Here is a 27,048-nt window from a genome sequence, read left to right as displayed (position 1 = left end):
CATGAAATTAACACCGATTGGTTCCTTTAGATGGAGAATGAATGACACCTTATTTAGAGACTGTGAAATTATTAAGAAGGCCCAAAAAACTATGAAAGATTATTTTGAAATAAACCTGAAGACAACTGTAGAAAAAAGAATAATCTGGGACGCGAGTAAGGCGGTCATGAGAGGTTTTTTGATCCAACAAAATACCTTAAAGAGGAGACTTCAAGAAGAAAGAAAAGGAAAGATTTTGGAGAAAATTGGAGATGGAGAGAAGAGACTAAGGACTAAACCAAATTTACAGGAGATCCTGCGAGAAATCAAATTATATCAGGCACAATATTTGAAATTGGTTAATCAGGACATAGAATGGAAGATTAAACAAATGAGACAAAGAACTTTTGAATCAGCTAATAAGTGTGGAAAGCTGCTAGCATGGCAGCTGAAGAAAAGACAAAAACTAAACACTGTGACAAATCTTGAAGTAAATGGAAGGAATATACAAAACCTGCAGGAGATTAAAGATTGTTTCCAGAGATATTTTAAACAATTGTACGCACAAGGGCCACAGAATGAGACCAGGATTGACGAATTTTTAGAAACAAATGGATTACAAAATATTTCACAAGAGAACAAATTAATATTGAATGGAAAAATTTCTGAACAGGAGGTTGAAGGTGCCATTAAGAATCTGCAACTTGGCAAGTCTCCAGGCCCAGACGGGCTTTCCTCCAAATATTATAAAGTGATGAAAGACTATTTAATTCAACCATTAATGGAGGTCTGCAATGAAATTATGGAGGGGAAAAGAGCGCCGGAGTCGTGGAAAGATGCTTATATCACTCTTATACCGAAAAATGAAGTGGAAAAGACACAGCTTAAGAACTACCGCCCCATATCCCTACTTAACGTGGATTACAAATTTTTTGCAGACATATTAGCTAAAAGATTAAAAATTTTTGGCAGGAATTATACATAAAGATCAAGCAGGCTTTCTCCCAGGTAGACATATGTCAAATAACACAAGGAACTTAATTGATATTTTGGAAAAATTACAAGTTAATATCAATACAAAAGCAGTATTGATATTTATAGATGCTGAGAAAGCCTTTGATAACATCTCTTGGAGTTTTATGAAGAAAAATCTGCAAGGGATGGGGGTGGGAGAAAGGTTTGGAAACGGTATAGGGGTGATCTACTCGGAACAAAAGGCAAAGTTAATTGTGAACAATGAGGTTACAGAAGAAGTTAAGATAGAGAAAGGGACACGACAAGGCTGCCCAATCTCCCCTCTACTTTTTATTTCAGTCCTGGAGATATTGCTGAATGTGATTAGAAGGGACCAACAGATTCAGGGTATACAGGTCGGAGTGAAACATTATAAATTAAAAGCCTATGCAGATGACCTAGTTTTGACATTACAGGAGCCAATCCCTAGTACTAGAAGAGCTTTGGAACTAATACAAGAGTTTGGTCAGGTGGCAGGGTTTAAACTTAATAAATTAAAAACTATGGTTTTAGAGAAGAATTTAACACAAATGGAGAAAGACAGGTTTCAGAGAGAAACAGGTTTAACAGTAGTGAAAAAAACAAAATACCTAGGGGTGAACATGACTTCAAAGAATGTTAACTTATTTAAAGATAATTATGAAAAATGTTGGTCTGAAGTGAAAAAAGATCTTGAGATATGGACAAATTTAAAGTTTTCTTTACTGGGTAGAATAGCAGTCATCAAAATAAATGTATTGCCAAGACTATTGTTTTTGTTTCAATCGTTACAGATAATTGACAAGATGGACTGTTTCAAGAAGTGGCAAAAAGAAATTTCTAGATTTGTCTGGCAGGGCAAAAAGCCCAGGATTAAATACAAAATTCTTACTGATGTGAGAGAGGGGGGTTTGCCCTGCCGGACTTCAAACTATATTATGAGGCGGCAGCTTTTTGCTGGCTGAAGGAATGGCTACTTCTTGAGAACACAGACATTCTTGATCTGGAAGGATATGATAACGCTTTCGGATGGCATGCATATTTGTGGTATGGTAAGGATAAAGTACAAAGGTCGTTCAAAAACCATATTGTCAGAAAAGCGTTGTTTAATGTCTGGGTCAGATATAAAGATCTTCTGGAGAATAAAACCCCAAGGTGGCTTTCTCCAATGGAGGCTAAGGCCTTGAAAAAACTTAACATGGAAACTAATTGGCCAAAATACTGGGAAATTCTGGAGCAAGAGGGAGACAAATGGAAATTGCAGAGCTATGAGAAAATTAAAGATAAGGTGTGTGATTGGTTACATTATTTTCAAGTAAGAGAGGCCTATAATTTGGACAGGAAAATTGGCTTCCAGGTGGAAAAATCGAAGCTAGAAACAGAATTGTTAGAACCCAGTGTCAAGGTATTGTCGAGAATGTATAACTTGCTGCTGAAATGGAATACTGAGGATGAAACGGTTAAATCCGCTATGATAAAATGGGCACAAGACATTGGTCATAACATCATGTTCACTGACTGGGAACGGTTGTGGACCACCGGTTTGAAATTTACGGCATGTAGTGCCATAAGAGAGAATATTATGAAAATGATTTACAGGTGGTACATGACCCCAGTCAAGCTAGCAAAAATCTATCATTTGCCTGATAATAAATGCTGGAAATGTAAAGAAACGGAAGGAACTTTCTTTCACCTTTGGTGGGCCTGCCCGAGGATTAAGGCTTTCTGGGAAATGATATATAATGAACTGAAAAAAGTATTTAAATATACTTTTCTAAAGAAACCAGAGGCCTTTCTCCTGGGTATGGTTGGCCAATTGGTGTTAAAGAAGGATAGAACGTTTTTTATGTATGCTACAGCAGCAGCAAGAATACTCATCGCAAAACACTGGAAGACACAAGATCTACCCACCCTGGAAGAGTGGCAGATACAAGTAATAGACTATATGGAACTGGCAGAAATGACCGGCAGAATCTGAGATCAAGGAGAAGAGTTGGTGGAAGAAGATTGGAAGAAGTTTAAAGTTTATCTACAAAATTACTGTAAAATTTATGAGTGCTAAGGGCAGTGTAAATGAAATGATGAGGTTCTAGCGATTAAGATAAGTAAGAGTACAAAGGGAAAGATAAAGGATGAAAATGAATATGAATGAGCTTGCTGAAAAAACTTTTAAAGTGGAATACAAGAAAGGAAGGTGGGAGGAAGTAAGGAAAATAAGGTTTGGAAGATTATTAAAATGAACCAGAGTTTTCTTTTTAATTTTTTAGTAATAGGTTGAATTTTTTCTATGTTTTCTTTTTTTCTTTATGATTTTTGATGTTGTTTGTATTTTTGATGTCTATTGTTTGTTGTCTTTTTACCTTTTGTAAAACTTAATAAATATCATTTAAAAAAACAACAACAACAAGAGTCTTGCAACTACAGCAAGGAGTGGGGACCTTTGTCATGCCCAGGGACACATTCCCTTCTGAGCAACCTCAAAGGGACATATACTGGGGTAAAGTGTGTGTGTAAATGCATGTATTAGTGAAAATAACATATTATATTATGGGAAATTGCTTTGCAAAAATGGGTGTCTTCAGAAAAATCAGTGGTCCAGGCAGAGATGTACACTGTGCTCCTGGGAAACAGTGAATTAACTGAAAGAGGACACAGGTGAAATCAGGCCAAAAATTTTATTGACTGCAGCAAGAAGCAGAGTTTGCATGGCAATAGGGCAAGGATCAGTTTCTCACTCCACTCAGCCATTGCGAGTGAAATGGCACGCCATCAGGGTTGGAGAACGTTGAAAAGCAAATACATTTCCTTTCTCCTAAACTTCTAGCTAATGCACATGCTCCTTTAAACCATGTGAAGGCACTCTTTCTCTAGCAATTTAGCTAGCATTTTTTTGTAGTTTCTTCGTCAAAGATAACTCCACCCCTAAAGCTGAGCCATTTTTGTTTTTCTCTCTCCCAAAGTGTTAAGACAATAGGTGTGCTATTTTCTTTCTTTTATTTCTACTCATCCTGTAAATAGTTCCTGCCAAGATAAATCTGCTCCTGCATGAATAAAGCCTTTGAACTCCAGAAACTCTAAGTGATTGTTTCAATATAACTCACCCAAGCTGCAAGCTCTCCTAACAGGAAGCACCCCAAAGCCCCTCCATGGCAGTTGCCCAGTGTTGAACCCAGATGCAGTGAAAACCAAGCATCTAGGATCTCACTGGGTTACCAGGATGAAAGATTCCATCCAGGCCAAGACTTCACCCTGAGCTTAGGGTGTCTCTTATCCAATCCTCCCCTAAGGCCCCTTAGGGAAGCCGCCTATACTATGGTGTTACTGCCCAGTGCGATTTCCACCAAGAATAATAACAACATGTATTTCACTGAGGGAGGTCAAAAAACCTCCAACTGAGGACCAATTGAGGTTGAGAGAAAAAAATTATTTCTGGCCCATTCAACGGTAAATGGGGGCGGGGGGGCGGAGCTCAACAGCAAAATGGCCCCCAATCCCTGGGCGAGGCCTTTTAAATGCCTCAGCCCCACCTTCTTATTGAAAGAAGGTGCAACCAAAATGGTCAAAGGCCTGGAAACGATGCCTTATGAGGAACAGCTAAGGGAGCTGGGCATGTTTAGCCTGGAGAAGAGGAGGTTAAGGGGTGATATGATAGCCATGTTCAAATATATAAAAGGATGTCACATAGAGGAGGGAGAAAGGTGGTTTTCTGTTGCTCCAGAGAAGCGGACACGGAGCAATGGCTCCAAACTACAAGAAAGAAGATTCCACCTAAACATTAGGAAGAACTTCCTGACAGTAAGAGCTGTTTGACAGTGGAATTTGCTGCCAAGGAGTGTGGTGGAGTCTCCTTCTTTGGAGGCCTTTAAGCAGAGGCTTGACAACCATATGTCAGGAGTGCTCTGATGGTGTTTCCTGCTTGGCAGGGGGTTGGACTCGATGGCCCATGTGGTCTCTTCCAACTCTATGATTCTATGATTCTAAGAGCCCATGAGATTATCACTATTCTGTGAGAGAGACGGTTTCACCTCCCCTATGACTTTCTGGGCCACACCCTGCTGGGCAAACCTGCCCCCCCCCTAAAATAGTACTCCAGAATAAATCTTACAAAAATGTGTATATTAGGGAAGTTTCACATAGAAATGCTGATGAATCTTCATGAGAAAGAAAGAAAGAAAGAAAGAAAGAAAGAAAGAAGAAAGAAAGAAAGAAAGAAAGAAAGAAAGAAAGAAAGAAAGAAAGAAAGAAAGAAAGAAAGAAAGAAATTGCAAACTGATCTGGAAATGTGGAGATCTGAACTCAAGACTGTTGGGAAATGAGAAATGGAGAGAAACCAAAACTGAGATATTCACCCATCCCTAGTCCTAACTCACTCCTTAGCAACTGGTCAGGAGGGTGCTGACATAATAAATGCCAAGTTATAAATGTCAAGACAGCTGAATATTGTTGTTGGCATTTGTCTGTCCCAAGAGTGTGTCGCTGGGGGTGAAGTCAAACCTCTGTGTTAGCAGCACCCAAGCAACCTCCCCAGGGCTCAAGCCTGGGCCGTGTGTCTGGAGACCCTGGGCTGCCCAGACGACAAGACTCCCCTCTCAGCCTCACTGATGGGGTCCAAAAGGAAGCACCAGCTGGGCTGCAGGAGCTGCAGGAAGGAGGCAGACAACGTGCCGTCCAACTGCTTTAGGGACCACGTTTTGTGGAGGGCTTGCTCCTGAGCCTTTTCTTCTTCTAGATGGGCTCCCTTCCCAAGTTGATGAGCCTCAACTGCTCCTCACTTTCCTCTACAGCAGTGGCGTAGCGTGGGGGGTGCAGGGGGGGCCGGCCACACCGGGCGCAACATCTGGGGGTTAGGGTTAGGGGGCGCAAATCCACGGGTTAGGGGCGCAAATTACTTGCCTTGCCCCGGGTGCTGACAACCCACGCTACGCCACTGCTCTACAGCATTTGCACAAACTGCCTTCTTTACTGTTTGACCCACTCTTGGTCACGTTCAGCCAATCTACCAGATCCTGTCTTTGCATGCAGGGAGAACATCCCTTTGATTATGTGCAAATGTTTGGGGGGGGGCACTGACTCCTCATTCACAGGAAGTATTTTCACAGCTGAATTTCCATTGCTGGCAAGATGTCAGCTCTCACAAAGACACTTTTGCTCAATGTGCCACTTTTGGACTGTTGTAGCAAAATGTCTTCCCAGCATCTTGATTGGCTCTGAAAGCTCCAGGTGGTCTTTGAATAGAGTTGCCATCTAAGAAGGAAGGAAAGGCAAAAGCTGTGGATTGGTTTGCGTCCGGGAGAACAGAGAAGCTCTGACGTCTGATGGATTGCAATTACTTGCTCTCACCGGTACTGCAAAAAGGAAAATGAAAAAAATGCGTCTTCCATCTCAGTTTCACGCAGCTGCAAAACCAAGTGTTGCCATCAGAGGGCACTGTCTCTCCCTGCTGGGACCAGCTCTCTCAATTCCAGACATCTGGAAATATGCATTTGCCACATTGTTGTGAAATCCTTTGGATCATCGGGCACACAGCACAAACCTCGCCTTTGCATTTGCTACATTTCTCCCCCCCCCCTCCTAAAAAAAGCACTCTTGGAATGTGTGGAATGTACAGGACTCAGCCCAGATATATACACACATGGAGTAAACAAAGCTTCCTCTGGAAACTCTTCCAGTCCATCAGCAAACAAAGAAAAAGGAACTTTGTGGGCTGCCTCCAGCTCAAAATATTTTCTGCTGCTTGCCAAGACACCCTTTGTTTGGAGGTGGGGGCAGAGAGCGAGAGAAAGAGATCAGCCAAAATAAAACACAGCACAAGATAAGCAGAGCCCTGCAGGAGCAGATGACGGTCTCTTTCATTAGCAAGGTCACAGAAATAATGCAAAATACACTTCCCAGGATGTTTGGGGGGAAGCCATGGTGGTTAAATAGGGACAATGCTGCTTGAAAACGTAAGGTTTGGATGTGAGCTTGCTTGCCTCTGCCTGACATTGCTCTGGTGCCACCTACTGTCAGTCTCCCTGCCTCCCTCCCTACCCAACAGTCTCAGCAGCTGCACACGCAAGCCGCCCGTCTCCAGCACAGTCTGTTTCCAAGTAACATAACCATGCAGAACACTGACCCCACTGACTGTGAAAGCAAGCAGTCCACAAGGCTGCTCTTTTGTTTCTCCCGCAGCAGTCTTGGCCCACTGGGGCATCCGCCACATGCTTTAGACTACAGCTGGTGGGACTGATGGGACCAGAGGGTGAAAGGTTGGCCAAGACAAGGTGTCCCATGATATTCTTGTAAAGAAGCTGGTAAAATGCGGTCTTGACTATGCTACCACTCAGTGGATTTGTAACTGGCTGACTGACCGAACCCAAAGGCGGTGCTCATCAATGGTTCCTCTTCATCCTGGAGAAGAGTGACTAGTGGGGTGCCACAGGGTTCTGTCTTGGGCCCGGTCTTATTCAACATCTTTATCAACCACTTGGATGATGGACTCAAGGGCATCCTGATCAAATTTGCAGATGACACCAAACTGGGAGGGGTGGCTAACACCCCAGAGGACAGAATCACACTTCAAAACGACCTTGACAGATTAGAGAACTGGGCCAAAACAAACAAGATGAATTTTAACAGGGAGAAATGTAAAGTATTGCACTTGGGCAAAAAAAATGAGAGGCACAAATACAAGATGGGTGACACCTGGCTTGAGAGCAGTACATGTGAAAAGGATCTAGGAGTCTTGGTTGACCACAAACTTGACATGAGCCAACAGTGTGACGCGGCAGCTAAAAAAGCCAATGCAATTCTGGGCTGCATCAATAGGAGTATAGCATCTAGATCAAGGGAAGTAATAGTGCCACTGTATTCTGCTCTGGTCAGACCTCACCTGGAGTACTGTGTCCAGTTCTGGGCACCACAGTTCAAGAAGGACACTGACAAACTGGAACGTGTCCAGAGGAGGGCAACCAAAATGGTCAAAGGCCTGGAAACGATGCCTTATGGGGAACGGCTAAGGGAGCTGGGCATGTTTAGCCTGGAGAAGAGGAGGTTAAGGGGTGATATGATAGGTAAAGGTAAAGGTACCCCTGCCCGTACGGGCCAGTCTTGACAGACTCTGGGGTTGTGCACCCATCTCACTTAAGAGGCCAGGGGCCAGCGCTGTCCGGAGACACTTCCGGGTCACGTGGCCAGCGTGACATCGCTGCTCTGGCCAGAGCCAGAGCCAGAGCCAGAGCCGCACACGGAAACGTCGTTTACCTTCCCGCTGGTAAGCTGTCCCTATTTATCTACTTGCACCCAGGGGTGCTTTCGAACTGCTAGGTTGGCAGGCGCTAGGACCGAGCAGCGGGAGCGCACCCCGCCGTAGGGATTCGAACCGCCGACCTTTCGATCGGCAAGCCCTAGGCGCTGAGGCTTTAACCCACAGCGCCACCTGCGTCCCTGGGTGATATGATAGCCATGTTCAAATATATAAAGGGATGTCACATAGAGGAGGAGAAAGGTTGTTTTCTGCTGCTCCAGAGAAGCGGACACGGAGCAATGGTTCCAAACTACAAGAAAGAAGATTCCACCTAAACATTAGGAAGAACTTCCTGACAGTAAGAGCTGTTTGACAGTGGAATTTGCTGCCAAGGAGTGTGGTGGAGTGTGGTGGAGTCTCCTTCTTTGGAGGTCTTTAAGCAGAGGCTTGACAACCATATGTCAGGAGTGCGCTGATGTTGTTTCCTGCTTGGCAGGGGGTTGGACTTGATGGCCCTTGTGGTCTCTTCCAACTCTATGATTCTATGATTCTATGTCAGGAGTGCCAACAAATAAAATGATGGTAATATAAGTAAGTCCCTCCTGTGTAATCAATCCCAAGACATGGTGCGCACACACACCATTTAAATGGTCATGCTCTTCAACTTGGGAGGGGGGCAGGACCTTGGCCCCTGGGAGTTGGTGCCCATGGCCTCTGGTGGTGGACACAACCTTCCCTCCTGCTCCGTACCACTGATCCTATCTAGGCAAACACACCTGGCCCAGAACAATGGATAAATGAGTGTCTGGCTGTGTCTCTGAGCATGTGGGTTGCATTTTGTGCTGAACAAGCAGGCTTCTTTTTCCTCTGCTCTTGCAAAAACAGGCTGGAGGGCCCAGCAAAGCCGTCAGATTCTCTCTCTCTCCCTCCCCCCCCCCCCGCCTTCCAAGGCAATGTCCCCCTGCTGACTGCATTTGCACTCTGGATGCACTCTTCCTGCATCCCTTCTCCACCCCCCATCTGAGAAAAATGCCCTTTCCCCTCTGGGGAGGAAAAAGCAGCAGAGATTTCATGTGTCACACAGGAGCACCACGAACTTCCTGTGGCTGGATCAGCAGAGCCAGCAAAGCGGTTGAATCGCACGGAGAAAAGTGGGGGCAGGGGCCTGGAAGGCAATTCCTGAAGCTCAAGCCTTAAGAGCCTTCACTAATTATCAGAGTTCAAGGACACATTTTTGCCACACACAAATAGTCAAGGATGGTACAGTACAGGACCAGGGATGGGGATGGCCTGGGGAGAATCCAGAGGGCCAAATGGAAAACTTTGGAGGGCCACTTATCAGCTAGTGCATTACTATGCCAAGAATGCTGCTGTCAGAGCACAGGGCTATGTATTTAACTTAGATATTACATCTTGCAGAGTTCAATGGGGTGGATTTCCTAAGAGTGGTGGGATATATACCGTTCCATTTGCACATGTGTGTTTTAAAATTCAGCACAAATTATTTGCATTCAAGGTGGTGATCCAAAAGCTACATTTTAATTCTCCCCCTCCCTTTTTCCCTTATGCAGGTTATAGATGCTTGGAGCGGTACTAGGCACAGCTGCTGCTGTTGCAACACCTCTTGGAAATGGAGTTCCAAAAAGAGCAACAGGGTGTGATCATGCCTCATCCTTCCTGGGGACATTCTAGCAGGGGGGAAACAAGAGAGCTGCATCGTTCCCACCAGAGTGTGCAACTCAAGGGCCGGCTGATAGCAAACATGCTCTTCTGTCAATCTGCAAAAACAATATTAACAGCATTTTAAAACAACTTACAACCATAAAAATAAGCATGCAGCTCAAGTGTGAAATGCCAGCATTAAAAGGTGAATTCCACAGAATTCAGACTGCAACACATTCAGACATTAGGCAGGCGCTTTCACTGTATTCCTTCCAGTGCCTGCTACAAACATTCTAGTTTAGGTGAGCCTACCAAGATACAAAGACTGTTGGTATATATTTTAAGTTAATTGTCTATTTTATCTTTTGAATGATTTTTAAAGAGTTGCTTTGACTGACCATTGCTTTATTCTCTTTGTAAACCATTTTGAGGTTTTCTAATGATCATGGGGTATATAGGTAAAGGGACCCCTGACCGTTAGGTCCAGTCATGACCGACTCTGGGGTTGCGGCGCTCATCTCGCTTTACTGGCCGAGGGAGCTGGGGTACAGCTTCCGGGTCATGTGGCCAGCATGACTAAGCCGCTTCTGGTGAACCAGAGCAGCGCACGGAAACGCCGTTTACCTTCCCGCCGGAGCGGTACCTATTTATCTACTTGCACTTTGACATGCTTTCGAACTGCTAGGTTGGCAGGAGCAGGGACCGAGCAACGGGAACTCACCCCGTCACGGGGATTCGAACCGCCGACCTTCTGATCAGCAAATCCTAGGTTCTGTGGTTTAACCCACAGCGCCACCCGCGTCCCTCATGGGGTATATAAATTTTATTAAATAACTGATGCCAGCTTAGGTGGCCAGATGCAGTATTGGGCTGCCTGACTGCTTTAAAATGTCCAGACTGCCCAACGTTGGGCAAAAGATCCCTGCATTGCAGGGGGTCTGACTGGATGACCCCTGTGGTCCCTCCCTTCCAACTCTACAATCCTAGCATTCTCTGCACAGAGTGCATTACAGTAATCTAACTGGTTATCCCAATGACTGAAGCAGGGTGGGGAGTAGGGACTTTCAAGGCAAGCAACTGATGTTGTGTCACAAAATGAGAGGCCCCTTGCATGCACACAGCCCTAATTTAAGATCCAAAATAACCATGTGACGGGGTAGCAGCCAAATCACAACTGAAGTATGTGTGTGTGTGATTGTGAGATCTGTGGATGAAGGGCAGTAGACAAATTTAATATATAACAAAATAAAACAATAAAATGATGCACAATACTTCAGGCCAGGACCGTGTCTGAACAACCACCATGACATGCTTTGTATTTGAAGTGGTAAGAAAGATCTCAGTGGCGTTTGAACTGTAGTTTTCCTTCCACAACGCCATCACTGGCTCCCTTAGCCCTCACACGACGAATCGTAGGCCTCACACAGTGAATAAACACTGAAACGACCCTAAAGGCCACCCTCTTAAGTGAGCTCCGTTCTGAACCCAACTCCCACCAACAGATAGAATGCCTGTTTGGAACATTGAAAGACCTTTCATTTCAAATACTCCCATTTTTGTTTGCCTTGGAAAGATTATGGCCCATATTAAGTACAAACTTCTGGCTTTCCACTTTAAAAAGAGAGGAGAGAAAATTCTGGCAGAGCTAGATTTGGGGGTGGGGAGAAACAGAGAGAGATTACACAGATTTTTCTGTGGCATTTTCAAACTCTTGCTGCCTGAGATATTAACCCCCAAAGCATATGGGCGATTGCATTAACCCCAGGGGTGGAACTGGGTGTCTCAAATTCCAGTGGCGCCCAGTGCAACGCTACTCGTGCTGCATTCCAAAGCAGAGTTGCAGCGCCCCTAAAGCTCAGCACCCAATACGAGGGACCCAGCTATGCTCCCCTAACTCTGCCTCTGTTAGCACAGATGTAAGCGCTTCCAGGCATTTAGGAGCATATCACTCTCCCTCATTCTGCCCTAGTCCTCACAAAGACCCATGTTCACGCACATCTAAGAATGAGTGATTCAGCTCACTGCCCCATGCAGCACCACGTGCCAGGAATGTCTGGGTCCAACACCCTCAGGGTTACTGGCACTGTGAAGACCTGCTCCCCATCTGAGGAGACTTCAGCTATAAGGTCTGGGCAGGGCTGACCATTGACACCTACGCACTCGCATTAAAATCTGAGCACCAGCTGCACAGTCCTCAGTCGCAGAAGGTGGGGCAGGGAGGGGCCTGGGGCAGCCCCTTTGCCACAGTGGCACAGCTAGGAAAGCTTCTATGGTTAGGCTTGCTCCTTTTACTAAATGGCAACTTTTATTGCTACACTGCATAGAATAATAATAATAATAAATTTTATTTATATCCAGCCCTCCCCAGCCGAAGCCGGGCTCAGGGCGGCTAACAACAATAAAATAATACAACATTCATCAGCTTGGATGCGTTCGTTCCAGGGTCTAGAGGATGAATCAGAGAACTTTAGGGGTAGGAAGGTTCTCCCAATGGTCATCTGGTCCACCCCTCTGCAATGCAGCTACCATGTTTCTTGTTGTTAGTAACCACCTTGGTTGGGGGATTCCAGTGAGGGAAATCCCAACAGAGGAAGCTCCCTTGTGAAATGGACGCTTCCAAGTGTCTTTTGCAAATCACAAAGGCATCCAGTCCAGAAATCCAAAGGCATTTATAAGGGGATAAAAATGTCCACAAAGAGGAAGGGAAGGATGGATTGCCTACCTTTTGCTAAGAGAGAGTAGATCTGGAGTGGGGGGAGAGATAAGCCTTTACTGAGGCTCCCACTGAGCTTGGATGTGTTCGTTCCAGGGTCTAGAGGATGCAGCTAAACTCAAAGGTATCCCCCCACCCCAATCCCACATAAGTTACAGAAGGGAAACTGCCTGCAGAAGAGGAAGGGGCTGTGACCTTGCATAAGCATTGATTCCTAAATGATTTTTAAGGAGAAAACCACTACAGCAGCTGCCGAGTAGAGAGGGAGGGAGAGAACTTGCAGAGATATTTTGGCCCCTTGTGTTTTGCTTTTCCTCGCTATGACAATGCCAGCATGATGGAAGCAAGGCTTAGCAACTCTGGCTGAACTGGAAACCAGACCCCTGCCTCTGGGGCAGAGAGGCTGCCTCAGAGCTACTGCCTCCCTTGTCCTGGAATCACACAAGTCAGAACGTAATTACTCTTGTAAGATTCAGAGAAGTGCAAAGCCTGAAGAGTAATTACATTCTGACCCATGTGTGATTCTAGAACAGGGGTCAGCAACCTTTTCACCTGTGGGCCAGTCCACCGTCCCTCAGACCATGTGGTGGGCCGGACTAATTTTTTTTTGGGGGGGGGAGGGGGAATGAATGAATTCCTATGCCCCACAAAGAAGCCAGAGGTGCATTTTAAACAAAAGGACACATTCTACTCAAGTAAAAAAACGCTGATTCGCGGACCATCCGCAGGGCGGATTGAGAAGGTGATTGGGCTGCATCTGACCCACGGGCCTTAGGTTGCCTACCGCTTTTCTAGAAGGTGCAAACTTAAGCCAGTCTGCTTAAAATGTGGACCAAACAAAAGGGTTAGCACCACAAGGCCACTTCATATAACCCCACAGCCTTCAATTGAAGGGCTGCAGCCAACTTTCCTTGCTCAAATGCTGGCACAGGGAGCCAGTGGTACACGAAGACAAGTGGTGTATGGCTCCGAAGCATTAATCTCTGAAGTTTAAAAAAAGATGAACATGAGAAATTGACATGAACCAGAAGCAGGCTGTTCTGTCCATCCCTAGTTTGGCTGATGGGAACCCAGGAATGGGTCTATCCCCAAAGTTGCAATCTGATGGTTTCAGGTTCCCCCCAGAAGATCATCTGAGGCTCTGGTCCTTGACCACAATGACACTCACAAGATTTTTCTCCCCTGCCTTGCCTCTAACAACCCCCCCCCCCAATGAATTAATACTTCAGATTGCAACTGAAAATTCAATCTTGCCATTTAAAAAAAAAAAAAAACCACAAAAGCACATTGAACTGGCAACACGCTATTCAAAACAGGGTCAAGGAAATGAGCGTATTACCACTTATCTAGTCCAGCCTCCTTTCCCTCAGAAGCAGCTTGCCAGCAGGACCTGACAGCAGCAGCCCTCTGCTGCTCTTGGTCCTGAGCAACTGGCAGGCCTGATCCTGGATCCAGCGCATAGCCTTAATGATTAGTAGATATGGATAGACCTATCCTCCACAAGCTTGTCTAACCACCTTTTAAAATTTCATAGATCAGCTATTCTCTGAGTAAAGGGACCAGGATCCCAAAAAGCCCCCCTGCACCAGAGCCAATAACAAGATGTGGCACTGTCCCTAGGCAGTTGAGATTTGATCCTTATGAATTCTAATGATTTGACCTAATCTGACTAATTGGTGGATCAGAAAAATTGCATCAATTAAAAAAAAAAACTAATCCTGCAGATTAATGGAATGGAACAGACTGATGAGTGAATATATGTAAAAGTGACACAGACTTGTAATAACAATCCACCAGTTCCTAGTTGTGACTTCGCAAGACTTCGTGCTGGTCATATACTGTGATTGGGTTTGGGCTGGGTGTTCATCAGTATGATACCCAGCTCTACCTCTCTTTTAAATCAGAACCAGTGAAGGTCCTGTGTCTGCAGTGTCTGGAGGCGGTTGGAGGATGGGTGGCAGCTAACAGATTGAGGTTGAGTCCTGACAAGACAGAAGTACTGTTTTGGGGGGACAGGGGGCGGGCGGGTGTGGGGGATTCCCTGGTCCTGAATGGGGTAACCTGAAGGACCAGGTGCGCAGCCTGGGAGTCATTCTGGACTCACAGCTGTCCATGGAGGCGCAGGTCAGGGCAGCTGTCTCCCAGCTCGATCTGGTACGCTGGCTGAGACCCTACCTGCCCGCAAAATGTCTCGCCAGAGAGCTGTATGCTCTGGTTATCTCCTGCTTGGACTACTGCAATGAGCTCTATGTGGGGCTACCTTTGAAGGTGACCTGAAAACTGCAACTAATCCAGAACGTGGCAGCTAAACTGATGACTGGGAGTGGGCGCCAAGACCATATAGCACCAGTCTTGAAAGACCTACATTGGCTCCCAGTACATTTCCAAGCACAATTCAAAGTGTTGGTGCTGACCTTTAAAGCTCTAAATGGCCTTCGCCCAGGAAACCTGAAGGAGCATCTCCACCCCCATCATTGGTCCAACTCCAAGGGCCTTTTGGCGGTTCCCTCACCATGAGAAGTGAGGTTGCAGGGAAGCATAGAATCATAGAATCATAGAGTTGGAAGAGACCACAAGGGCCATCGAGTCCAACCCCCTGCCAAGCAAGAAACACCATCAGAGCACTCCTGACATATGGTTGTCAAGCCTCTGCTTAAAGACCTCCAAAGAAGGAGACTCCACCACACTCCTTGGCAGCAAATTCCACTGTCAAACAGCTCTTACTGTCAGGAAGTTCTTCCTAATGTTTAGGTGGAATCTTCTTTCTTGTAGTTTGGAACCATTGCTCCGTGTCCGCTTCTCTGGAGCAGCAGAAAACAACCTTTCTCCTCCTCTATGTGACATCCTTTTATATATTTGAACATGGCTATCATATCACCCCTTAACCTCCTCTTCTCCAGGCTAAACATGCCCAGCTCCCTTAGCCGTTCCTCATAAGGCATCGTTTCCAGGCCTTTGACCATTTTGGTTGCCCCCCTCTGGACATGTTCCAGTTTGTCAGTGTCCTTCTTGAACTGTGGTGCCCAGAACTGGACACAGTACTCCAGGTGAGGTCTGACCAGAGCAGAATACAGTGGCACTATTACTTCCCTTGATCTAGATGCTATACTCCTATTGATGCAGCCCAGAATTGCATTGGCTTTTTTAGCTGCCGCGTCACACTGTTGGCTCATGTCAAGTTTGTGGTCAACCAAGACTCCTAGATCCTTTTCACATGTACTGCTCTCAAGCCAGGTGTCACCCATCTTGTATTTGTGCCTCTCATTTTTTTTTGCCCAAGTGCAATACTTTACATTTCTCCCTGTTAAAATTCATCTTGTTTGTTTTGGCCCAGTTCTCTAATCTGTCAAGGTCGTTTTGAAGTGTGATTCTGCCCTCTGGGGTGTTAGCCACCCCTCCCAGTTTAGTGTCAGCGGCAAATTTGATCAGGATGCCCTTGAGTCCATCATCCAAGTCGTTGATAATGATGTTGAATAAGACCGGGCCCAAGACAGAACCCTGTGGCACCCCACTAGTCACTCTTCTCCAGGATGAAGAGGAACCATTGATGAGCACCCTTTGGGTTCGGTCAGCCAGCCAGTTACAAATCCACTGAGTGGTAGCATAGTCAAGTCCGCATTTTACCAACTTCTTTACAAGAATATCATGGGGCACCTTGTCAAATGCCTTGCTGAAATCAAGGTAGGCTACATCCACTGCGTTCCCTTCATCTACCAGGCTTGTAATTCTGTCAAAAAATGAGATCAGGTTAGTTTGACATGACTTATTTTTCAGAAATCAATGCTGACTATTGGTGATCACAGTATTCCTTTCTAGCAGGCAGGGGGCCTTCTCGGTAGTGGCACCCACCCTGTGGAACGTCCTCCCACCAGATGTCAAAGAGAAGAACAAACTACCAGACTTTTAGAAGACACCTGAAGGCAGCCCTGTTTAGAGAAGTTTTTATGTTTGAAGTTTTATTCTGTTTTTAATGTTTTGTTGAAAACTGCCCAGAGTGGCTTGGGAAACCCAGCCAGATGGGCAGGGTATAAATAATAAATTTGTTGTTGTTGTTGTTGTTGTTGTTGTTGTTGTTGTTGTTGTTGTTGTTGTTGTTATCCCCCTCTACTAAACCATAGGGCTGAAAGTGTCAGCAGCAGTATCCCTCAAACGTTCCTCTGCAATTTTCCACTGCAGCAAACCTTCCCACTGTACTGTTGCATCTGGGCAGCAATTACTTGTTTTGACCTTTGCTCTTTTAGTATGATCCTGTTTTACTGGTCCACTTCTGCCAGGACATTCCCATCGCAAAAGTTATCTCTATTCAAATGCTCACAGATGCCAATTGTGCTCAAAGTACAATTTGAAAGGTTTTATTACCCAATGGAAAACTTGGACACACCTCTTAGAAACAGGACTTTTATTTTGCCTGCCAGCTCCCTCATATAAGACCAAGGCCTTCCTTCCTTGCTATTATCTCTAGAGGAGAGAGGAAGGAAAGGATCAAGTGTTGCTAACCCTGCTGCTGTTGTTGCTTCCTGTCAATGGGAGTTTTCCACACATTGCTGCCAGGAGAATTGTCCTGCATTGTGTTGCAATCTGTGTATAGGTGCACAGTTGCTAGCGACTCTCTGGGAGGAGCTGCCACTGTTCCTGCACTCTTTGCACACCGTCGGTGCATGAAAATACAGCTGCTGTGTGAACAAGGGGTACCAACTCAAGACTGTACAGTTGCTATCAATAGCATTGTAGCAGCCCTTCTGCTGAAGCCACAAGATCAGATTGATGTCAAGAGGTACCAGGTTTACACGAAACTCAGATAAACATTCAAAAGGCAGTATTTTATCAGAGTTAAACATATGCCAACAGTACACTTTTGTGATGTTACACCAGTGTTTGCAGAAACCAATAGAAGGCATTAAATTGGGGGGGGGGTCACATTTGAGGAAGAAAAGGATTCATTTGTCAGCCCTGCAATCACTGTTTTTTCCTCATCTATTGGCTGAAAGTACTGTAGGACCTTGCATCAGAGAAGTGTGACTGGCCCAAGGTCACCCAGCAGCTGCATGTGGAGGAACGGAGACGCAGTCTCATGTGTGCAGACTCAATGGAACACAGTGAGATTCTAGGTTAGGGTGGCCCACATAATTCACTCTGGCCTCTACCACTGGCTGAAGCATGTACTGCAGCTCTTCAAAGGGGCAACTAGGGGTTTGCTACAAAGGAAGATCCCTGCCCCAAAGTAGGGCTTGCAGTCAGTGCTGATCAGCTGAGTGGCACCAGCTTCAAGCCCTGCTTTTGGCAGGGATCAGCTGGATTACTGAACAGGAACTCCTGAGTGCAGCAGATCCCAGTGGAGCTCGCTATCAGCCCTGCCAAAGAACACTCAGAAGTGCACTTCAGGGCTCCCCAATGCTCCTTTGCAGTCATGTCTTTAACTGCCCCACTCTCGACAGTGTAGGGTGTCAGGTGTATGGCAGAGAAAATGCCTCTGCAGGGCAAAATTATGAGCCCTACTAAGACTAATTTAGTCTGTGGGTCGGAGGTTATCCATGCCTGCTTTATGGTAGCCTCCAGATCCCCATTTTATTTACTTTGTTTTTGCTAGAGCTCTGTAAAAATCCATACCAAGAGACCTGTTTACATAGTTTATTTCTTTGGGATGGCCACACATTACCAGAAGGGGAAGGGCATGTGATTTCTCCTTCAGGCCCATTTCCTGTTGCTCAGAAGAGATATTTGAATCACAAGACTACCATGTAACAACTAGGTAACAAACTACAAAGAAGGTTTCAGTCCAACATGAAAGTTTTGAACTTACAATGCCGGAAGAAAAAAGAAAGCTGATGGTCCTTTTTCTTTTCTTTTTTTACTGAATTATCACAGAGCGGTTTTTTTTAGCAATTAACAGACGTCTGCAGACATGTTCACCAAAAGGAAGAGAGGCTTTGATGGCCAGCAGAGCACAGAGTACATGCAACAAAGGTGCAAGGAAACAGGGTGGGACTGTGCTGGGGGGAGAGAGAGACTCTGTCAGAGCCTGGGCGACAGAAATTCCAGAGCTTTGTATTACCAAAGACAGACAACTTTGACCTGACAGAGAAGGAAGCATCATCATGGCATCTTCTAGTCCAGAGTGTGCCCACAGCCGGGTGATAAATAACAGGAAATGGCACACAGCAGTGCAAGCTTGCTCCGGAACTTGGATAGAGGGGATGTCATCTTCTCTTGGGCTGCTCCTGGGTCCTCACAGAAGATGCTCGTCCAGTAAGCAAGAACCAGAGTGTCTTCGGCTTATTCCCAGCATGTCCCTCATTCCTCACATTTGTTTCATCCCTTTAAGAAAAACATCCAGGGCCTAAGAAACTGCAAATAAAACAAAGGGGATGACGATGACAAGATTTAGAAAAATGGGCATGAGCCACGTTGCTGCACTTTGCCACTGTCATACTCAGTCTTTCCCCCCAGCTTCCCTAAAGACAACTTGATCAGGAATTTGCATACTGGGGCTATGCCCAAGAGAAAAGGATTTCAATGGGAATGCCCAGCATGGTTGCCAGGTCCAATTGCCCTGCCATCATCAACTCAAGACAAGTTGGATACGAAAACTGTATGGGAGAGGTTTATTCAAAGTCACAACATCCTGTTAAACCATCCTTGAAGATGTAGAACTTCTATTTAAACACATTGTGAAGTGTTGGCTGAAACAGCTTAGGGTAAGTACCCACCCCAAAACTCTACAGATGCAGATGTGATAAAATACACATTTAAAATTTGAAAACACAACACCATAGATAAAATTGTCAATATGCAGCTCCCATCATCAAAAGAAGCAAGAAGAAGCAAAAAGCAGCAATTTCAACTGCACAGACATGATGTAACTTAAAATGGAAGTGTGTATAAAAGAAATCCAATGTTACTAGCCCCGGTAGTGAATTAATTTTTTGTACCTCTGTAGAATATACACATTTTGAAGTGACATTAAGATCAGTTCTGTTAAACTTAAAACAATTTCTGGTGTTTATAATATGAATCAAAACATTAGGGTGACAGTTTGAGGTGAGTGCTGTAAGGGAAAGCAGGAGTGAAATAGTATCCAAGCGACCAGGTCCCACTGAGATGCGAAACAAGGACCCCATCACTTTCACGTGATCTATAAGCTCCTTAACAGCCTTTCCCATCTAAAAGTTACAGTGTTTTCAGTTAGCCTAACAAAAATGGGTGGAGCATCTTTTGCCAGAGATGTCAAAGTTTTGGCAATGGTCTCTGATCTCATACACCAGGAATCATTAGGTGATAACTGATTTTGTTCCCAGCATTTCTGCGTTTTTCTTAAAGGTAAAGGTACAGGTACCCCTGCCTGTACGGGCCTGTCGTGACCGACTCTGGGGTTGCGTGCTCATCTTGCTTAAGAGGCCGGGAGCCAGCGCTGTCCAAAGACACTTCCGGGTCACGTGGCCAGCGTGACGAAGCTGCTCTGGCGAGCCAGCACCAGCACAGCGCACGGAAACGCCGTTACCCTCCCGCTATAAAACGGTACCTATTCATCTACTTGCACTTAGGGGTTTTTCTTACCTGCAGGTTAAAAGCCGTGCCAAAACTACATTTGACAGGGAAAAAGTTTTTCTAGTTAATGCAACCTGACACACAGCAAGAGCATTAAAAGCTACGTGGACTTATTGCTTTTCAGTGGTGGCCCCACCCTGACAGTTCCTATCCTTTGCCTTCAAAGCCTCCTCGTGTTCGATGAATATTTTGCCAAGTGAATGTCTAATTACAAACCGTGGTTGGAACATCAACAGCAGTTAAGTGTTCATATTTGTATAACTAACTCAGTCTGAAATTAACATTTTAATTGCCTTATCTATGTTGTTTTTAGGGAGTGAGAACATGAGAACATGCCTTCTTAACCAGAACAGTGAGGAAAGAGGAGAAGCGTGGTGGTTGTTTTTTTGTGGCTGTTGCTTCAAGTGATTCAAATTTGAATGCAATTTTTCCATAAGCAGAACACATTTCCATTTTGATGCCACAAATAATGTTGATAACTCTCCTAGGGTCACTCACAACAGCAGAGACAACTGCATACAGCTAACTGCCTTAGCATCTGAAGCTTCGAGTCAGGCTCTGCTGCAAGGTGTGTTGAATGGGAAGCATCTGGCTCTGGGCCTGAGGTGGCCTTCCAATATCTGCCTAAAGGGAGACCTCTTCACTGACTGCCACATTCTGTCGCAGACAAACAGCCTCCCACCTGTCAATTCCCCAAGCCTCTCCTTTCCAGCTTACAGGCATCCTAACAGAAAATGCCCTGTTAAAACAAGAAGGCTGATGAGCCGCAGAAAAATCCCAGACTTGTGTCCGCAAGCTGTTCCCTTTCATAAAACAGCGGCAAAAGTGCTGCTTCTAAATCCTGCAGGGAGCAGACATGACTTGGAATGCTCGTCTGTTCCATCTGGCTGCTTGAGGGAAGGGCAATGGCCTTTTTACTTAAGCTAGGCTGAAACGGGAATCACGCAATTAACTGCACTACGCAATTATCACAAAAGGTCAGGACCAGAAAGGTTGAGGACCTCTGGCTTCCCATGGCACAGATGGACCTCCGCTCAGAATCCACTGAATCAAAATGCCATTTGGTTTCATGCTGGCAATTCAGAATAATGGCTCAGGAACTTAGCCTTGCAGGTTTAAAACAAAAAGGTCAAGCTAGTGCTTCTGCTTCTTTTCTTAAAGTACAGCTGCATACAAGAGCTGATAAACACTGCTAACAGGAAATATACCATGGTGGGGAGACTTGATTTGTCTCTTTAGCAACCCTATTAAATATGCCCTTGTATATGGAAGTGTAACTGTGAAAAATGTAAGATATCAGAATATCAGAAACAGTGATTGTGGTGAATGTGGCATTTGTGCTGGACAACTAAATACTATTGGACTTTGATTTCACCAAATACAGAATGCTGACATCAAAGTCTACGGGATCTGAAATCTAACTCGGAAGCCAGCCATTTCAGAAGCCAGCAGCATTTCACTTCAGTCTTAGGAAGAGCAAAGAGTCCTGGCAAGGCAGTGGCTCACCCAGGCACTAGCGTTCGAGGCGGTTTACAACTTCTCGGACAGTGGCTATAAGATTCTCATTATCCTGCGGGTTTGACAGGATGATGTTGTGCAGCCGATTCATATATGAATCAATGGTGTCCATTGTGGGGATCTCTCCACTTCCTGCAAGGTGTAGATGAGAAAAGGGAAAAAGAAAACAGCGTGTTAACTGCAATAGCTACAGCAGGGACTGAAGCTTCACTCTTATGCCAAATTGCAGGCGGGACTTGAATTCTCAAATGCTCCGTCAGTGCAAGGCACATGGGATGAAGGTGGTTTGCTTGCATGGATACAGCATTTGGCCAACAGTAGGACAAAAGGGAGGGACGCAGGTGGCGCTGTGGGTTAAAGCCTCAGCGCCTAGGACTTGCCGATCGAAAGGTCGGTGGTTCGAATCCCTGCGGCGGGGTGCGCTCCCGCTGCTCGGTCCCAGCGCCTGCCAACCTAGCAGTTCGAAAGCACCTCCGGGTGCAAGTAGATAAATAGGGACCGCTTACCAGCGGGAAGGTAAACGGCGTTTCCGTGTGCGGCTCTGGCTCGCCAGAGCAGCGATGTCACGCTGGCCACGTGACCCGGAAGTGTCTCCGGACAGCGCTGGCCCCTGGCCTCTTAAGTGAGATGGGCGCACAACCCCAGAGTCTGTCAAGACTGGCCCGTACGGGCAGGGGTACCTTTACCTTTACCTTTTTAGGACAAAAGGGACTGCTTCACCACACTGTATCACAGGAGGGACTAACCCATGGCCAACAAGTCAAATCAGGACCTCACAAGAGATTTCTGTGCCTCCCACCTGTCACTTCTCAGATGTTTTCATTAAAAAAAAAATAGTTTTAAAATGATCACTGACTGCTCCCATGGCTCCCTTGATGTGATATTTGGGGTGCCAAAAGGTTTTTGTGGGTCTCTGAGGCCTCCCCAAATTTGTCCTTAAAAATAAAAAAGGAAAAAGGTCACGTCTCACTTTTTGTGCTTTGGCAAATCCCCCTTTTATATGCAGCCCCCAGCCTGAATGAAGGCAACTGCCCCTGCTGTGCTGCATTCCTATGACTGTTGACAGGCCTTCAAGGTCCAACAGGCACCTCCATTCAGCTGGCATAGAGTGAAGGCCTCTCTTCTGAAGTACTCATAGGCAACAGAATGGCACAGCTAATTCAAACTTCAAACTTTCTCTCTCACACACATGCTCACACCATACACACGAGAGCAGGGGCAGCTCTCCACATTTAGAACATCCGAAAGCACCCTAGCCGGACATATAGCATGCAATCCCTGAAGCAAACCAAGGGCTACAAACTCCCCGCCGCCTCCCCCTCCGCCTGAAATGAGGCTTCCGAGGTGAGCAGGCTCTGGAAAGGGTTTTCACCTGGCAGAGGGACTCCAGCAAAGCTGCTGCTGAGGGCCTGCCGCAAGGTCTCCAGGTGCTGTTGCAGGACTGTGTTGCGGCTGCGCTCCTGCACCACATCCACCTCCAGCTTCTCCACCGCTGTGCGCATGCTCTCCACGTGCTTCTGCAGGGCAGCATTCCTCTCCTCAAACTCCATGTTGGACTTGCGCAGCTGGCGCAGCTCGGCTTCCCGTGCTGTCAACCCCCCACCGGAGAAACAGATGACAAGGGGAGGGGAGATCATAAGCAAGCCCTTTTGTCCAACAGTTGGCTATGGAGAATATTTTGTAATATCCAGTAAGGGAAGCGAAATAAACAACAAGCAGGTATATAAGGATTAAACTGAAGGGGGCAAGGGAAAGGGGGAGAAAATCAAGACCTGGAACGTATTTGAGGGCGAAGTAAGTCAGCCACAGCCACTGTTCCAACAGGCATATGCCAAGGTACTTTAGAGACCTCTTTTGACAAAGAGCACAGATAACTCAAATCCTCTTTGCCACTCAATTTCAGAAGAAAAGCCCCTAGCATCTGCTTGATTAATAAAATTCTTCCCATTCTCTGAAAATTTTCACCTTGATATAACTAAAAGGATAGGCTGCCCAGGGAATATCTCCAGATCTTGCTAGTACAAGTGTCTGCTGCCACTGCATCAAATGGAATGACATTCCAGGCCAGGCATTGCTGCAAAATCCAAGGGGAAACTCTCTCGCTGCAGATTTTGGTTAGCACCAGAAGTTCACAGCTGCTTTCATGGAGGAGAAGAAGGGGGTGAAAGGGGCTCCGAAGACTGGCTGATCTGGTAAAAGAACCAGTAAGTCTAATATGGGAACAACAAAGGGGTGATCTCTTTTTGAACAGGACTGGGACATACAAAAAATCAGAACAAACTCTACACCTTGAGCACAAGAGAGGGTTAGTATAGAAGAAGTTATATTTTTTTCAGTCTTGAAGCTGAATAGTAGCTAACCAATTTTAGACTTCATGAAAATTTGCTTCTTTAATTAAAATGCTTCTATCCCTCCTCTTTGTCCCACAACAGTCCCGCCTCAAAGTGACCAAGGCCGAAATTCTATATGCACTTAACATGGGAGAAAGCCCCAATAAACTCAAGGGGACTTATTTGAGTAGATGCGCATAATGTTGTCACAAAACAAAACACTGCATAGAGCAATGTGTAAAATACCCTTTGCTCAACTCTGCCAGTTATTGGGTGGGTGGAAAGGGGACACATGTCTTGCATTCTGCTCACCTTTACTGTGGTTCAGGAACTCCTCCGTGAAGATTGGAATATCAAAAACAGACCTCTCCTTTGTATCAGCTTCCTTCTGCATACAGACAAGAATGGTACACACATCTTGATGATTTCTCAGCATAACAACAGACAGATATGCTGAAGGTAATAGCACGTGAGGATTTCAATAAGCACCTCTCCCTTAACAAGTTTTAGGACATTCTCAAGATAGGATAAGATACTAAGATCTCTAATAAGAGACAATGCCTCAGGGTGCACTCTTAAGGAACAGAAAAAAACACGGATTCAAGTGAATTTCCTAGTGAAATTGGCTATTGCATGGAGCTTCAAAAACCTTAAAGCTTCCCTAGAGGAACAAGGAATGGCTTTTTAGCAGCTAACATTAAGTGAAGGCAATGGGCATTTTTGCAGTGGTTTCTTCATTTTGTCTATTAAGGGCCTCAGAGGTTAACACTCAGCTGAAAAGTTGAAGCTTCCTGAACCCAGGAATAAGTCCCATTTCACAAAATGGGGATGCTTCAAAGTGAACATGCTAAGGATTGTGCTGCACATTTGTGAAACACTCATCTTCACCAAAGGAAGCACTAAAGAGACCATTTTCAGTTATTGGATATTAATGGGGGCATGCAAATGATACAGAACTTAGGATAGCACAGCACTCACTCTTGACCCACTTCCTACTTCACATTTCCCATGTTCACTTGATGAAAGTTACTTAAGGATGAGACTCAGCCAGATTTCCTTATGCCACTACAACCCATAGGCTCAGTTCAACGGCGCCACAAGGGGAGGGCATTTGCTCCTACATCACATCTCTGGCAGGTGAAGAGCAAAGCAAAATGTTGGCTCCAAAGTGTTGCTTAGAATTATATGCTGGCAAGAGCAATTAAGGTGGCTTTATTGTCCCAGCTGAGTCTAGAAGCAATCTGGGTATGTGCATGTGTGAGAAGAATGCAAGCCAGGAAGGGGAGTGAGGCAATCCTCTGCATCAGAGGCCCTTCTTCCAAGGAAAGCTCTTGTATTTACTCATGGTAACATCCTCTGTGTCAGTTCATCACTGGCAAGCAACAAAAAAATGGAAGCCTAGAAGCCAAAGCAACCATAATGTAGCAGAACAGTGATCTAATCTCTTAATGCGCTTTCCTCCCAGCTAAATCTACAGCACCAAGTCCTAGGGCTTCCCATTTGATTGGAGCAGAGTTTACATTTTACACCTGCCACATTTCTTCCCAAACCAAACTGTCTATTGAAGCCGCTATTAGCTCTGCTTTTTGCAGAGGCTGGGGGATGTGGTTAACTAGATTGTGACCTTGCCCACATATGCCAAGTAGAAAATGCCACTCTCCTGTTTTCACCAACACCGTGGCCTTTTGTTTTTGAACACCTTAGGCTTTAAATGATGTGTCAAACATGATTTGGGGCCAAGCAAGAAAGCTAAGTGGTTAAGAGCCTACAAGGGAATTCTGGCAGTTAAAGCTCAGTACTTCACATCAGTGTATGCCTCATAAAAGGGGGCTTGGCAGAGTTAACGGAGAGCCATTTGGCAGACAGCCAAGATAGACAACGGCTCGGTGGAACTTCAGAAAACTCTTTGTGTGTTTGCCTGAGCAAACTCCAAGACAGCTGCTGTATCTTCTAATAAAGAAAGCTGGCACTCCTTATGTAGTGTAAAGGCAGTTGGGAATGCAGACACAGGCAGACATATAAGGGGGAAAAGGAGAAAAGGAAATCAGGAGGAAGCAACAGGATGTCAAAAATGTTTCCGGTATCACTCCCACCATCTGCCAAATCCAGACATTTCTAGCAGCAAGAAGCTCTTAAAAAATAATAATCAAAAAATCATTGTGTGTTAACTGTACATAACAACTGCACAAGGCAGTTACATATGCTCATCAGCATTCAAGAGGATACTTTGGGAAACCCTCATTGAGTGCGCAGGGGACAGCATCTCCCCTCAAATCAGGAAGGTTCCAACCACAATCTGACAGCCTCTTTTCCCCACTTGGATTCAATACTGGAACAGGGGAAAGGACAACCCTTTGGGAGGGGCCACTAAGTCACAGTCATTTGGACTGTGCTAGATTCATCACAGCAAACTGTAGCCCTTCAGATGTGGCAGGACTATAACTCCCACCAACGCTGACCATTGACCATGATGGCTGGGACTGATGGCAGCTGCAAGACCAACAATATACTGGGAACCACAAGTCTCCCTGCCTCCCTGCTTAACCACAACTTGCTGTGTCGGCCAAATCCAACAAACCACAACTAACCTTATCTATAGTGTGAAACAACTCCATTTCAAACTGAGTTAATAAGCTACTGTCAGGATAAACCATAGTTTATGGTTTCAATATAATACTAAGCTATGGTTATCTGAAACTGTCATCAAAAGTCATGCTGCAATAGAAGAGGGAAGTGGGTGGTGGTTGTGAGCCCCAGACTCACCTATCCTCATTCCCACGGTTTATTGTGACATCTGACTGCAGCCTTTGTATACTGCTTTTCTGGATATATTACACTCAAAGCAATTCATAGTATAGCATGACAAAAGCAACCAAATATATCAACATGTCAACAACACATCACTGTATATAATGATCTCCATATAAATAATTCAAACAGACTGATTGTAAAAAACAAAACACCATAATAAAATAGCATCAGCCTCTCAACATGCTGCAGAAATGACATTAAGAAGGAGGGTGCAAAATGAGTATTAGCCTAAAGGAGAAATATGATGAAAGTCAGTCCTGAGGAACTCCCAA

At 45.3% G+C, this 27,048-nt stretch overlaps 1 protein-coding gene and 1 long non-coding RNA gene across 6 annotated transcripts in view; both read right to left on the bottom strand.

The window, feature by feature from the left end:
* The window catches only part of LOC307224719, a 215,602-nt gene that overhangs the window by 65,448 nt on the left and 123,106 nt on the right, over positions 1-27,048 (bottom strand). The gene's annotated exons all lie outside the window — the stretch shown is intronic.
* Positions 18,187-27,048, bottom strand: part of HMG20A (high mobility group 20A) — a 65,184-nt gene continuing 56,322 nt past the window's right edge. For 4 of the 5 annotated variants that reach the window (XM_079991714.1, XM_079991710.1, XM_079991712.1 and 1 more), the window contains 4 exons: positions 24,278-24,353; positions 23,008-23,223; positions 21,624-21,767; positions 18,187-18,917 (listed from right to left, as the gene is read on the bottom strand). In XM_079991714.1, coding sequence (XP_079847840.1) covers positions 21,631-21,767; positions 23,008-23,223; positions 24,278-24,353 — 429 coding nt within the window. In that variant the 3' untranslated portion in view covers positions 18,187-18,917; positions 21,624-21,630. The remainder of the gene's footprint in view (positions 18,918-21,623; positions 21,768-23,007; positions 23,224-24,277; positions 24,354-27,048) is intronic. The other variant, XM_079991711.1, reaches the window with a different exon arrangement.

Source organism: Podarcis cretensis (genome assembly GCF_951804945.1).
Source record: "Podarcis cretensis genome assembly, chromosome: 9".
NCBI classification, from domain to species: domain Eukaryota; kingdom Metazoa; phylum Chordata; class Lepidosauria; order Squamata; family Lacertidae; genus Podarcis; species Podarcis cretensis.
This window is presented reverse-complemented; position numbering and strand designations above follow the sequence as displayed.